The 16,024-nt window shown below is 42.8% G+C and overlaps 1 protein-coding gene across 3 annotated transcripts in view; it reads left to right on the top strand.

Moving 5' to 3' along the window:
- adgrb1a (adhesion G protein-coupled receptor B1a) overlaps window positions 1-16,024 on the top strand; it is a 115,169-nt gene that overhangs the window by 23,048 nt on the left and 76,097 nt on the right. For 2 of the 3 annotated variants that reach the window (XM_023419008.2, XM_087177328.1), the window contains exons 2-5: window positions 9,961-10,119; window positions 10,823-10,927; window positions 13,031-13,195; window positions 13,566-13,730. In XM_023419008.2, coding sequence (XP_023274776.1) covers window positions 9,961-10,119; window positions 10,823-10,927; window positions 13,031-13,195; window positions 13,566-13,730 — 594 coding nt within the window. The remainder of the gene's footprint in view (window positions 1-9,960; window positions 10,120-10,822; window positions 10,928-13,030; window positions 13,196-13,565; window positions 13,731-16,024) is intronic. The other variant, XM_087177327.1, reaches the window with a different exon arrangement.

The following is a 16,024-nucleotide window of genomic DNA, read 5'->3' as shown; positions in this document are numbered from 1 at the left end:
GGGGTAATGGTTTGTGCTCGGCGGCTGATAGGGTTAAAGAGATGGCACAGTGTTACGCTGATTCAAGGAGCTGCTGGAGTGTGAGGGATTAATAGTTAGGTTGATTTGTAAGTGGATTACAACTGTGTGTGTGTGTGTGTGTGTGTGCGTGCGTGTGTGTGTGTGTCACAACATGAATCTGACTGATACATGGTTTTACGAAGCCTCCTCTCAGACCCACGTCATTGAAATGTGCTGGCAGTTTGACGTGATGGTGTCACACATGAAAAGACATCTGAGTCACATTTCTGTAAGAATCACAGCAGCACGACATGCTGACCACAGCTGAGATATTTACCTATATCTGTGTGTACTGTTTGGCCTTTTTAACATCACTGCAACTCTGTGTATTTGTCATTTAACTATCATTTCTTATTCACTAAGAAATAATCAATTTTGATGAACCATTTTGCTCAGCTGCTCATGGTGTAAATATCCAGCACACCTTCATCCAGACAGAGGCTATAACAGCACTCCGTCTGGTTCTAATGTGCAGCCTCACATTTCCCGTCTTGTTTGGGCGGGAACACACTGGATGTTGTGGCTGACAGTTCCTGTCCACAAGGAGTCATCACGTCCTTCATCATCAGTGTTGTTGCACCTCCCCAGCACCACAACCCCGACCCTGACCCCACACCCCCACCATCCTGTAACCCTGTTAATGATGATGACAGCACGACTGCACTAAACATTAACTGAGTACAGAGAACCTCTATACTGAACTACACGAACTACAACATTTTCATAGCTTCTTATAGCTTATATATACATAAATATATATATATCTATATAGATATAGATATACAGCAACATGTTCGAGGCCCAGTGTTTTAGTTGAAGTGTTGATCCATAAGAAGATAGAAAAACCATATCAGTGTAGTTTTACATCTCCTCTATCAGGCTTCTCTCTGGAGCTCTAGTAACAACAGGTCAGTGAGCCAATCAGAAGAGAGGAGGCTCTGAGCCTCTCTGCTGATTGGCTGACTGTTTTCTGAGTCATTCAATAAAAGTATAGCAGATTTCAGGTAAACACTCAGAGAAACCAAATCCTGCAAGGTTTGGATGGTGGGTCCAGGTGGGCGGGGCTTGGTGACTGCTTTGTTGTGACATCACAAAGTCACAGAAGTCCTGACGGCTGGTTTTAAGGCTCAGTTTCTGAATACAGGCTGTGTGCATTTCTCTGTGGACTGAGGCTTTGATACTTTCACCTGCTTTATAATCAAACTACACATGGACGTCTACCTTTAGACTGCATGGAGCTTTAAATGGAGCTTGGCAAATGTTGATGTGTATGTAGATGCAGCATCATGTCAACTAGAAGACTTTGTAAAACAAGCAGCACAGCAATAATTCTGTCTATAGCTGCAACAATAAGTCAATTAATAATAAGTCAGTAAACAGACAATTAATCAGCAGTTTGAAAATGGATTAATCATTGAACTCATTGGTCAGGTGAAGGTATGTTTGGACAGTTTTATGATTTACACGTTTTGATGTCACTATGTAGGATGATTTTACTGTTTTCTAATGTTAAAAAAATCATGATCAGATTGATTGACTGAAAATAATATTTAGTCCATGATTCCGGCAGATGTCAATTGAATATGTCTGACCAGAGAAGTGACTCAGTGAAACCTGCAGTGAGAGCTGAGCTGCCTGGTCCTGTCTGAGGGAGCATGAACCCACCTCAAACAATTTCAGCTATCATTGGAGAGATTTAATGTCCCATGATGCTCTAAACACAGTTTCACAAGCTTCCTCCTCCTGTCAGGAATAAGAGAGGTGGAGGAAACACCGCGAGAACTGTGAAGTGATTCCTGGAGCTTTTCCACTTATTGTTAGAGGAGGAGAAGAAACAGACGAACAGGGCTCTGGACTGGATGTGAACCAAGACATTTTACTGAGGGGTAGTTTGACACAGCTTGGGCTTATTTTCATAATTGCTATTGGTAATAATAACATTGTGCCCAAGCCCCTGAACAATTTCATTTTAACCGGCAAGAGAAAGAGAAAGAGTTAGACATCAGACAGGTTTTAAACAAGCCTCCAGACAAATACTCGACAGCGAAGGCTGATGTTGGTTGTTACAGACACTCAGGCTCACATTAGGCTTCACCTCCACATAAAGAGATCAGGTTTTCGAAGTGTGAGACTGTGGACCCCCCTCAGAAAAAACTAACCCACCTTAATTGACTTGCTTTGTTTTGAACCAATTTCTGGACGCCTGTGGGCTCATGATTATGTTGAGCTAAGACAGACTGATACTGCTGTTTGACATGAAAATAAAAACGGTCAGTCCTGATTCTTTTATTAGTTTCTAACTCTGAGAAAGTGGAAAAAACCAACAACAACCATCAACCCTCTGATACGACCCAGAGGAGTGTCTCCTGACACAGCGCCCCCTACCGCGCCACGAATACCAGACCTTGGTTGTCGTGGTTACCATAATAAACACGCAGACTGTACAGAAAGTGGTGTACTTACCTGCATCGCTATGGTTACTATAATAAGGGTCATGGCTTGGTTAGGTTTAGGAAAAGATGGTGATTTGGGTTAAAACAAGTACTCTCTCAACATTAGACGATCTGTTGTCATGGTTACAATAACAACAATGAACGGTCATGGATAATAGAAACAACATGTGAATGGAACACTGCTCTCCTGTGTCATATTCATCCATCCACCACAACCGCCTCCTGACTCTTTACACTACGTCACCGCACTTTTCCCTTTGCTCCTGTCATAGTTACTACAACCACTAGATATCGCCTAGCAACAAAACCTAACTATGATGTCATAAAAACCTGCTGCACAGACGACCTGTGGGCTCCACGGTACTATTCCCCAGAACAACTGAATCTCTGATTTGTTTCCTTTTGATCACTGATGTAATAAGTTGTAATATTTTTTCCTTGTTTCCTTCTGTTTGAGTGATCGCACCACTAACCACATTACTGAGCTTCATTTAAAACTAAACTTCTTCTTACATTTTCACATCTTCAGTAGGAACCAGTGCACTGGAGGCTGAGAACCACGGTTGGAAAATTTAGGACATTGTTGGTTTTGGTGTTTTTTGAAAATCATCTACAATTCAAAAGCTGGTGCTGGTTTAAGAAACATTATACAACAATTAGTTCAGACCAAGAAATCTGATTGGACGGAGTCATTCCATGAGTGCTGATATAGAGTACAACAGCACTGGGACTTTTAACTACGCTTCACAGGTGTTCTATTAACCGCTAATCAGCGTCACATTAACGGTCGTTATCTCTCTTAGATTGTAACAAACAAAGATGAAAATATTTCCAGAAATAACATTTGAATGAAATGATGTGTGGTCGTCAGAGGATGAAGGAAGAAGTCTGGATACTTCAGCGCACACCTGAGGTAACGAGTAGACAAAGTAGCTAGCTAGTGTGCACTGTGCAGGTCAGGAAAATGTTTATGTGTTGCTTAGCAACAGCCCGATACGAGTCCAGCTGCCGAACTATTTGTGTTGCCGAAACCAAATAAATGATGAAATAAACAAACAAATCATAATCTGTTGGTGCTTATTTAACTAATATGGCGCTCGTTGAACTGTTGCATAAAAGTAATGTCACACTGAGGGAGTGATGCTACTGAATATCAGCACGGCTGTGATTCAGTCATAGTCCTGCGGTCTCGTACTGAAGACAATCTCAAAGTACATCGCTCCCTCTCAAGTGATGTTGCTTAAACAGCATGAAATGAACTCTTCCAGTGATCTAAAGGTGAAACAGGAAACCAGGTGTAACAGAGGATGAGATACATCCAGAGACAGAGCGGTGGCAGGTTAAGTCCTGAATGTCAGGAACGACCTGGCAGGGGAGCTGATTGGGTGCTGGGTGCTCTGTGGCAAGTTCACCCACAGGTTAAGCTTCCCTCCCCGGGAAGAGGCTGATCGATGGGTGCAGTTGTTGTGTTGAGGTGACTTCTGTTTCTTTTAAATGTAGAAAACATAATAGAAGCTGCAGGGAAACATCAGGCCTGTCGGAGACGCAGATATTTTATTGATGTATATTAATAAGTATAATTCACATAATGTGTGTTATAGTATGTAAATGAGCAGTGTGTTTCTCACTGCTGCTGAATATCAGCCTGGTGAGTTCAGCTGCATATTTTCTCCAGGAAAGAAAAGAAAATTTTATCTCGGTGAGAATAAAAATAAATATAAAATAGATAACAAAGGTGCTTCTTCTTTCACGAGGAACATGTCAGCAGTTTCATTGAAGTGATATTCCAACATTATGTTCACTGTGCCATAAGCTTGCATTTTCTCCCTCTTTTCATTTCCCCCTCTCTTCTTATCTGACCTCACATTTTTTTCTCCCTCTTTCTGCTCCTGTCTCCCTTCATCTCCCGCTGTCCTCCCCCCTCCCCCTCCTGCTCTCTCCTTTCACCGCATGTTATCTCCACCATGCAGTTGACTGCTTCTGTCCTCTGGGTGTCAGCACTTGCCTTATCCTTCAGTCAGCCGTGCAGCTTTGTGTGAACCAGTCGCCCCATTTATGGAAGAGTCTCGCGTTTTCATGGCGACGCTCGTCTTCTTCTTCTTTCTGTCTTTCTTAACGTCCGTCGTCCTCACCCTCCTCTCCTCTCCTTCTCCTCCCTCCCTCCATCCTTCCTCTGCCGGCTGCCTGCTTCTTGCCACAACAATTGTCAACTTCAACATCATACTTCACCCATCCTCTCTCCACACACACACACACACACACACAAACGTGTCAATCAATAATTCTGCAGTAACCCTATCTATAAGAGCGCTGTGTGCATGCAATTGTGTGTGTGTGTGTGTGTGTGTGTGTGTGTGTGTGTGGTGGGGGGGTTAGTGGCAGCTATTGATGATTTCAAAGCTCCAGTTCCTGGAGCTGTAATAGGAGATGCCCGACCACTCATCCCACTGCTCCAAATAGGAGGCAAAGGTGACTTTCAGGAAGTTCATTATGGACACACACACACACATACACACACTCACGCACACACACATTTCATGATACACATGCATGCACCTGGTGAACTGCTGAGCGCTCAGAATAATTGAGGGGATTGTGTGTGTTTTAGAGAAAGTGAAGGTCGGAGTGAGGCAGGGGATTCTGGGAGGTGAAGGAGGCAGAATGAGTCTGAGGATTACTGAGGTGACTTGGACTCTGCAGCTGCTCCTGCTACCAGGGCTGTTCTGACAAAAGGCCCCCCTGAATTACTGAGCACATAATAAAATGTCCTTGCAGAGGCAGAAAGACAACACTGTTACACTCCTCCCTCTGATTATTGGGCAGGAAAGGGGAAAAAAAGTTCCTCGTCTTGTCGTTTTGCCTTTTACTTTCCCTGTAGAAGAATGAATCTTATCTGTAAACGGAGCCTCCCCCCTCTCTTTCTATCGCATTGCCAAAGCCTTCATTTGACACAAGGAGCTTCTGTCCTTTGCTCCAAACTGCAGTTAATCTTCCTCTGTATTCATAAAGCATGTTTGTTCACAATAAACCCTGAATGATTCAGGATAGTGGCTGAAGGTCACTCTGCTTCACTTCAGTCCCAAAGCACAGGATCTGGAGAGAGGTTCACAGTGGATCAGCTGCTCTGTATGAAGGGAGGCTAATCATCGCTTTGTACACGTTCATTTAATCACCTGTTGGACTTTAAAATAATGATTATTTAATAAAGTCAATATTGAACTTCAGAGAGATCAGCAGTCACAAGACAGAAGAGCTGAGAAGTCCTGTAACAGGAGTACATTGGCTCACGAGGTAGAGCAGGTTGTCAGCTAATCAGCAGGTCGGTGGCTGGAGTCCTTGGGTGAGGTACTTAACCCCCGAATTACCCCACAAGTATGTGTATGTTAGGAAAACACAGCATGACACTGTCCACAGGTCGTCTGTGCAAGCAGGTTGTTATGACCCATAGTTACGTTTTGTTTCTAGGCGACATCTAGTGGTCGTAGTAATTACGAAAGGAGCGAAGGGAAAAGTGGTATCAACCGCAGCACACACCGCGCAGGTGGATTGTTCTTCCTCTCTCCTTCGTGATGTTTCCTTGTCCTTGCTAACTTTATAAAAGACATCTTGCCGCAGGCTTTGGACATAATATTTTGCACGTCACCGAATGACGGTGACAGCTTGTTGTCATGGTAATGCCATTATGCTTCTGGTTACTGGACTGGTGTAAAAACAGACAAAGGCAACTCTCTGTGGCCCTGTAGTCTGCAACATGACTGTGTCACATGGTGCAGCAGGAAATGGATCTGTATCTGAATGATATGAAGGTGTTCAATAGAACAATCAATCAACAATCAGATACCAATGATTGATTCCTATCAAGCCTGTACACAAAGGAAACATTGTCCTTATGTTGACACTGGAGGTCATTAAAACTGCTAGTAAATGCTGTGGTCTATCTGTCTTTAGGATTGGGAGATATTGAAGTCAATATTTATTTTTATTGTTTCCTGTAATAAAAATGAGATATTAGAGGAATTGTTGCAGGAAAGTGTAGACTGTATTGTTACTGTCATTTATCTGCCTGATGAATTTCACCTTTTCTTTTTCTGAATCTTTAGGCCTGTTTGAAAATGAAAAACAAACGTTTGATTAGAATAGTTTCAGTCCTTGAATGTTAATTATTTACAAAAGCATCCTAACCAATTATTACCGTTAGCAACACTGTATTTACAGCAGCAGTCCTTCACAGCCGCAGTCGAGTTGGACACCATCAAATGTGATGTGCACATGTTGCTCCATAACATCACACAGTACAGGGAGATATTACAACAAAGCAGGACTGTTTCCTGCTATGGATCCTGAGGACAGGAGGACGACTTACAGCTGGAACAGCTGCGTTCTTCCTAATATCATCAGCTCAGCTCGGCACAGCTTACACTTCAACACACCTGTACCTGACTGTAGTAAAATATGCACTTCATATCCAAACTGTGATATATATGAATCTTCTAAAAGGAATTTTATCACATATCAAAACACTACAGACACAGAGCCAGCAGTAACTGACCAGGGGGCTGCAGAGATAACACACTGACCGGCCGCTCATCTCAGGAGCTGGGCAGCAAGCTGCTGATGTGACCACTGGTCTCACACGGCAAGACGGTCCTCACATCTCTGAAAACGCCCACAGAAAATTTCCCAACAGACGTTATTTGGGTAAACTGACACAGATTTGACGTCTTAATGGAAAAAACATCAAAACTTAATGAAGGGATATAATAACAGTCTTTCCAGCTTTGAGCCTGGCTCAGAGTCCCTGCCGTTGTTACTATTTGGTGCGAAATGCATTCTGGGATACTTCTTTTATATTTCAGTTGTTTGTTTGTTTAATAATATATAATTATATTGTTTTATTTGTTTTTTTTAATAATATATAATTATATTATTGTATTCTATGTTTCTGGTAACACGTCAGAACTGGGACTTTTTACTCATCATTAGTGCAGCCAGCAACAACAACCAGAAGCTACAAGGGGCTAGCCTAGTGTAGGTGAACTCCTCTCCACCGTGCACTCGCTCATCTCTGCCCTCACCACAAAGGAAACTGATTTGCGAGTAATTAAGAACGTGAGTGTCTGGATGTTGGCCAACTTCATGTACTATTCATGCAGATTAATACATATTGTCGATGCCTGTTGGGGGTGGGAGACATCTGTCTGTGACATTAAACATTCATGAGCTTGCAGGACAGAGAGAGAAAGACAGCTCTTTACCTGCTCCCCCTCTCATATCAGCACACATCTTAATGGAGCGCATTAAATCAGAATGGCCAAACAGGGAATTTCACAATGACAGTGACATTCATCACACCTGTGTTAAAGGAAGCGTCTCCCCTCAGTTCCTCTCTCTCTGCAAGATACTATCAGCCTGTTGTTCCATGCAGGACTGTTTTTTTGCACTGTTACACTGTTTATCTGTAAATACTGACAAACCAGTCTTTATATATGTGTGGATGTTTGGTCTAGTTCTGGACATCAAGGCCTGATAGATGGCAGCTCTCTGCTCTGTATGGTGGTCACTATCCTCCTTTGCCCTAGATTTCTCCCTGCACCACTGATGTCCACATGTAGGAAAGTTAAGAAAGCTTAAAGCTTTGGGGGGGCTTGAGGGGAAGAGCAAGGTGTGTGTGATTTATTTACATTCAGGCCGCATTCAGGACCGCACATCTAGGCAATGGCTTCCGTAGACATATACACGTAGATGCCACATTGGCCGCTGGGTCGTCTGTCAACATCCCCGCTTTATTGGACCGTGCAAGACTGCCCGGTAAACAACTAGGGATAAATGGAGGAGCTGCAGTTTCTCTGGATAAAAATCTCTGTAACGTTTATATTTCTCAACTGATTTCAATGAGTCCTTTTTATAGTCGAGGTTTAAGATCTGTGTGGAGTAAAAATAAAAGTTTTGTCTCCAGTTACTTACAATCATGATAGTTCAGGCTGTAATCACTGTTCTCTATAAGGAGGAGTGAGTATCAACTTTAGGTTTACATGAACTGAGTAACTTACTGAAAATAATTCATTGTCATAATGAATAGTTAAAACTCATGTTACTGTATTTACTAAATTAAACTATACTATTTATACTACATTTACTATTTACTATTACTACTCTGATTTTATGCTGTTACTATAATATGAAATATTCAAGTTACACCTTGTATTTAGGATTGTTTTTTAGGATATTATGTAAAAATGTTATCCTGCTTTCGCATCTGAATTTCCCCTCTGGGATCAATTAAGTTGTATCTCATCATTTCACTGGTGAATTATAGAAAGCAGACTGACTGCAATTGTGTCTTTCTATCTTACTTCATTTATTTTACTCACCGGTTTACTCAACAGTTTTAACAATTCCTTATGACAGTGACTTTTCTATTTTCCATCAGGTCAGTAATTCAGTTCATGTAAACCTGACGTTGATACTCACTCCTACTTTATACTACAGTATAAAACTATCACTACAGACCAAACTTTTATTTTTACTCCATGTAGATGAACCTTGAATATAAAAATGACTCGAAACCGGTTGAGAAATATAAACGTTATAGAAAAACTGCAGCTCCTCTGTTCACCTGTGTAGGACCGTGCCAGTCTCGCACGGTCCAACATGGCGGCGACGTTGAGTAAGCTCCAGTTGCATTTATGAGACCGCGTACCTGGTTTACACACGTTCACCTGGAACTTATGAATTGCAGGTACGTCTGCTTCTCTCTGACGTTGTTTCTTCACATTGTCCGGAATGGGTTAAAGTTAACTTTAGCAGAAGTCCGCTGGAACAAGCGCTAACGTTAGCTAATACAGGTCAGCTAGCTAACCTGTGCTATAACACCTGCCCATCTCCTCCTGCACTGTGCGTGTCTGTGCGGGGGTGTGATGCTGAGTATTGACCATTAGCGCGTAGATGAGACGTCGTGCAGCAGCAGTAACACTAACAACAAAAGACATCACAGGGCGGGAGACTCCACGACCGTTAACCACGGGTTAGCTAACTAAGGTAAGCTAACTAAGGTAATAGTTAGCTAACCCGCTAACGGTAAGGTTAGCAGACGGAGCTTAACTTCAGTTAACGGCTAACTTCAAGGAGGACCACACATGAGAGAAGCAGACTGACCTTCTTAGTAGTGACAGCATAAGACAAAAAATATCTAAATTAAATATAAGAAGATTTTTTATTATAGTAATGCCAGAGTTATTTTAGTGGAAACTTGTTTCAATGCCATTGTTTTCTTTTTCTTTTTCAGTTCAGGTTTTGTTTTCAATGCCAAACTTTAATGTCACTGTTCCACTTCATAATAATGTTATTTTTCTTAGTTGCTGAAAAATGAATTTAAATTATTCAGTGTTCTGATCAAGGCTTGACAATAATGCAGCGTTTTCTAAATGACTGCTGTGTGTGTCTGTAGGTGGCTGGAGTGTGTGGGGTCAGTGGGCGCAGTGCAGCAGTGAATGCGGAGGCGGGATTCAGACCCGGACCAGGACCTGCCAGTCACCTCCGGAGGAGTCGTACCTGTGTGAGGGTGTGCTGGAGGAGGGCCGACCATGCAACTCACAGCCCTGCACCGGTGAGCTGCTCTTTCTCTCTGTGTTTTTGTATACATCCATTTGTGTCAGGGAGTGCCCTTCTGATGCTTTGTGGGAGTGCGAGGTGTGTGTGTGTGTGTGTGTGTGTTTACAGCTCTCTTTCTTTACCTTTCCTTTCTTACATGTGGTTCATCTGCTTGTGTCACCATCCTCTATAAGTCAGTGTTTTGACTTAAGGAGTGCATGTTGGAAAGGGGACTTTGATCGATGACAAATAACAAAGACATGGTCAGGAGACCATGCATGTCAAAAATCATTACACCCACAAATGGCTAAAGGGACACAGAAAATCAACATGAGCACTTTTATGTAGAAGCTGTCTACCAGGAGGCGTTAGCTTCAGGATAAATCTACGTTTCCACGTGTCGCTCACACAAACAGCTCCAACAGCAGATTGTATTTAGAGGGTTTTTTTTCAGTCAGTCATGCCATCTGAGGCATTTTACTCTCAAATAAACATCATCATTACTACAACAGCTCAAAACACCCCATAAGAACCATATTTACAGCACATCACACACCGACAGCACCACAGAAGTCCCAAGTTTGGCTGATGCTGTTTTGGGTGACCAATCACGTCACGGTTGTGTCCCAAATATAAGCCATTAATGAAGGAGCTCTGGTTGCTAACCCCAAACCCCACTCCCCCCACCCCCTCCGACCTTGCCTCACCCCCCCCTTTAGGCAAAGGTCGCCATCTCTCTCGCAGCCAATCGCTTCGCTCGGTGGACAGCCGCAAGCGTGATGACGTAGACAAGCCCCGCAGCGGACAGCAGAGCCCTCAGACAGGTAAGACAACAGGACGCAGAGGGATCCCATGCATCAGTCACAGTAGCAGCTTGGGTGACCACCACACATGCACAAACAGAGACACAGCACTCACCTTTAAAACACACACATCTATCAAAATCTCCCAAAGTAGTGCCTCGTCCACAGTGGACTGATTCCAACATGGACCCTGACTGAACATAGTGGAATTGTATTTTTATGTGAGGTCATAACAGGACACTGAGCCCTGTTGGTAAAACACTCAATCAGACGGAGTCCTCCCTCTCTGTTAAACAGATACTCCACCCAGAATCAGTGGTAGCAGACCCTCAACCCTCTGCAGGCCCACAGAAACACGTTCAACAATTATTCAAGGCTTTGTTTTTCCAAGAGTAAGATACCAGTCTTATGTCTGTGTGATAAGTATGGAGCTAGATTAGCCTAGCTTAGTAATAATGACTAGAAGTCCATTACCAATATGTCTAAAGCTCAGTGATGAACATGTCGTATCTGAAACAATGAGCCTTAGACTTCTCCTGCCCTCTGCTGCTAAATATAGTTTTATCAGAGGATGATGAACATGACAACCTCATGGAGAGAACAAGATCCAGAGAGTCACTGCACCAACAAGTAGTAGACTGTAAATAAAGATGGACGTCGCCTCTCTGATGTCACCCACAGGCTTCTGGAGCTCAGAGTGAGCTGCTTCACTGCCGCCATCTTGGCAGTGTATGACTCCTCCCTTAACTACCAACTAATCCAAAAATACTCAGAGGAGGCGTGTGTGTGGGGCAGAGACTTTGGTGTATACACTCACCCACCTGTCATTCAAAAAGCCACGCCCTCAATTCTCCATAACTTTAGTCCTTAATAAAATGTAAACAGGTGAGTTATATAAACAGTTGTCATGAAGGAGGAAATTAGCTCTAGACACCAAAACTGTTTTTGTACCAGGCTGTAAACATGTTTATTTCTGCTGTAAAGTTGGGCATTTTAACATGGGAGTCTATGGGGATTGACTCACTGTTGGAGCCGGCCCCTAGTGGTCATTAGAGGAACAGCAGGTTTTGGTTCTTTAGTGTTAGGGCTTCATGTTTCAGTCTGGCGGTTGAAACTTGGATGCAACACGTAACTCCCCCGCAAACTACAAATTGTGGTATTTACTTTTTTTTCTAAGTACAGATTAAAAAAATAAGATACATGTAGGGAGGTGCAATGTTTTAACTTGAAGAAAGCCAGGAGACATGTTTCCTCCTGTAATGCTAAGCTAGCTAGGCTAATCACCGCCTGGCTGCAGCTCCGTACTATATGCACAAACAGAAGAGTGGCATTGATCTGCTCATCTCACTCTTGGAGAGACAATAAATGTATTGTCCAAAATGTTGAACTCTTTCGTTATAAGGTAATGAGAAACATGTGGTTACGAGGCTGCGATCATCTTGAATTTGTGTCAGTTCCAAGTCGACAGGGGATGAAGGTTTGATACGACAAAGAAAGACTTTGGGTGAAGTATCGCTTTGATTTGCTAATCAATTCCTCACCTCCTCTTTAGTTTTCTGCCTTTTTTCTTCCGACTGCCTTTGTTCCCTGATTGGTTAATTTACTTGGCAGTCATGACTGACATATCCTAAGCCAGTGGCATTCACTTCCCCTGGAAGTCAATGTAGAGGATATGGCATCAGAGCCCCACAGATGGAGAACAGAAGCTGGGGTCCATTTCAGGGGCCGCCGCCTTTGAAGGACGGTGAAGGAGTGTGACGTTGGACAGAACATTAAAGGGCTGGGACTGTGAGGCTTTAACAATGGTTTGAAAAACTGAAAACCATCAAGGAGCATGAGTTATGTCTGCAAAAGAAGGCCTCATTAATCAGCCACGTTCATTAATCAGCCAGCCTGTGAATGAGACAGCGTCATCTACCTGTCAGGAAATATTAGGCCTCTGAAGGAGGCAGCCCCTAAAATGTGGCACAGCTCAAATCCTTCCTTTATCACACCACAACCCCTCCTGTTTTGGCCACAGAGGCTGCATCCTGCATGGTAATTAGTTATGGCCCTGTCCTTTCCTTTTCCTCCTCTTTCTCCCCCCTGTCCACCCATCCTTTCCTACCCCTTCCTCCCCAGTAGACTCAGCTTCAGGTGAGGAGTGGTCAGCGTGGAGTGTGTGTTCTGCCACGTGTGGGGAGGGCTGGCAGAGTCGCACTCGCTTCTGTGTGTCCTCCTCCTACAGCACCCAGTGTAGTGGGCCACTGCGAGAGCAGAGACCTTGCAACAACTCTGCTGTTTGTCCAGGTAAGCCCCCCCCCCCCAGTCCCTCTGTAGTGCCACCACCATGCGCTCGCTCAGCCCTCTCCTGGACCCCTACCTCACCCAGACAAGATCCACCTGACTCCCTTCCTCAGGCCCATGGTGATGATTTCTACCCCCACCCGACCGGAAAGGCTCTGCCTGCAGTTAGAGTCACCCCCACTATAATGACAGAGACTTCATGATGACTTCAGGCTCTGCTACACCCAGACAGGAAGGGAGACTCCTCAGCTTAGGGAACAGTATCACCACAGAACAGAGGGTCAATCCAAGCAGTAGAGGAACTGATACTGAGTGTGTTGTTCAGTGTGTTCAGGTCTGTCTATAAATCACACCCTAGCTGCTTTGATTGCAGTGCACGGTGCGTGGGATGAGTGGTCGCCGTGGAGTTTGTGTTCGTCCACCTGCGGCCGAGGTTACAGGTCCCGAACGCGAACCTGCACCCCCCCCCAGTTCGGGGGAGATCCCTGTGAAGGCCCAGAGAAACAGACCAAGTTCTGCAACATAGCTGTGTGTCCAGGTGAGGAACACACCGAGCATCAAGATTCGCAGTCAGTCAGAGCATGTACAGTAACAAGCAGCAACGGAGTCAGTGTGCTTCAACCAATAACAGCTTCTCTTTGTACTGGTGGTGTTCTGACAATCACACCCAGTTCACACCAGGGACCAGGTGTGTAAATGATGCGTACACACGAAAACCAATGTGACGCTATCTCCCGCTCATATATTACTATTTATAAACGCAGAATGTTTCACCCCACACATTCCTTTGACCACGTGAACACACAGTTTCACAAAGTGATCCAAGTTACTGCGAAGTGACAATACAAAATAAAAGAGGCACATTTGTTTATTGTTCATTTTAAATTTACAAACTAAACAGAACATTCAAACGTTCATTACCCCAAATTACAAAAAGCTCATGGTAAAATTTGAAAAAAAATGAAATATAACTTTAAATATTATATATATATATATATATATATATATATATATATATATATATAGGTTGAAGTGGTTATAGACGAGATTCAAAATAAATTGAGTAATATGCACAAGTACAAATATATAAGTAATAATGAAAGAAAACACACATTTAAAAAAAAAAATATATATATATATATATATATATATGCACACACACACACACACACACACACACACACACACATAAAACATTTAAAAGTAAATGAAACCATGACATGTAATTTAACATGAAATAAAGTAACCAACTTCATGAAGCTTATTCATTTTCATCATTATAAGTTTTACAATTTTACATTTCTTAAAAAGAAATAATTGTGTTTGTGTTTAATGTCCTTGTTAATTACCAATACCAATTAATGAAGCTCAGAGTAAAACAGGACTTTACATTAGAATGATTGTACTAAAGTAAACTGATGATATTTTTACCTCAGTTTCACAGTCAGGGAAAATGTTCTTCCTCCTCATCTTTCCTCTCTGTGTCTGATCACTCGTGGCACAGACAGTGTTTTTAGACAAACTGGTTGATTAAAGTCTTCATCCATTTATGGATAATTGTGGGAGTTGAAACGAGGCTCGTTCACAATGAGTGCGATTTATAAAGTGGAACCATATGAACGCAGGGCTTCATGTTTTATTTACACATTTCAATTGCAGATTCAATTGAAAAACTTTATCAGTGATTTTCATGTTACAATCCACAACTACAACAACAACAATAACCATAGAAGCTCCAGTCTGAAAAACAACCATATAACTGTGTAACTACAGGTTAGCTCAGCGAGAGGTCAGAGGTCAGACTGGACATTGCAGCAGTAAATGCAGCAGCAGACCTGCTCATGTTGTAGTAGTTTCTTCTTCTCTTCACTGGATGTTTCTGTGATACAATCCTATAGATCTGAGCTGAGGTGACACCAGAGCAGGAAACAAAGCTATACAACATTATCCTGCTAAATAAAATCAGACATGCTTCCTGTTGTTTTTTGCCTACTGTTTATAATGTAAAACTTGACTGGGGTTTATACTGGGAGCTGTACTGGGAGCTGTACTGGGAGAGCTGTGGTCCTGAACCCACTCATTTTGGATTGTTCTGGATTTTTCTTCTCTCTGAGCTTTTCAACCAGAACTTTGTGTTTCCTAACTTTGTTGCTCATGTAAAGTGAGTCAGTGACAGTCCACTGCTGCCTCAGTGTTCGAACTGTGACAAAGATACCAGCACATGAACAGTAAGTGTGTGGGTGGAGCTGTGCGACCCAACAGGAAGTAGTTAGATGGTTAGGAGACGATGATGGCTGTACAGCCAGCTCCACACAGACACATATATGTCTCTCTAATGAAAAAAAATCAGATATCATGTAAAAAATTGCATATGGCAGGAAAAATTGCAATATTAGTGATATTCAATATTATTGAATATTGGCCCAAGCCTAACAGAGACGTCAACATGTTTGTCTCTGCTGATGGTGGTGTTGTCCACACTGATCAGATCCAGGCTCCAACATGTTCGGATGGATCTGACATGTTTCCAATCACTGCTGTTCTGTTACTGTTTCAGTTACTAGTTGAACAGTTCATTTAACAGTTAGTCTAACATTTAACAGTTAGTTTAACAGTCATTTAAACAGTTAGTTCAACACTCTACCATCTGAGTCACCAGGGCTCCTGCAGCTTAATTTGTATGACTTTATTCTGTAACGTGTCGTAGACTGACCATCACGTAATGTTCATGGTTAAAACTAAATTACATTCATTTGGATCACAATGTGAACCGAACTGGACATCCTGTACCGAGCGGCAAGGCACAAACACGTGAACCGTTACACCCCCCCC

This window comes from Seriola lalandi, unplaced genomic scaffold (assembly GCF_002814215.2).
Source record: "Seriola lalandi dorsalis isolate HSWRI2012SDOR001 ecotype SW California unplaced genomic scaffold, Sedor1 jcf7180002054588, whole genome shotgun sequence".
Lineage (NCBI taxonomy): Eukaryota > Metazoa > Chordata > Actinopteri > Carangiformes > Carangidae > Seriola > Seriola lalandi.
The sequence above is the reverse complement of the archived record's forward strand: the minus strand, read 5'-3'. Positions and strand labels throughout refer to the sequence as shown.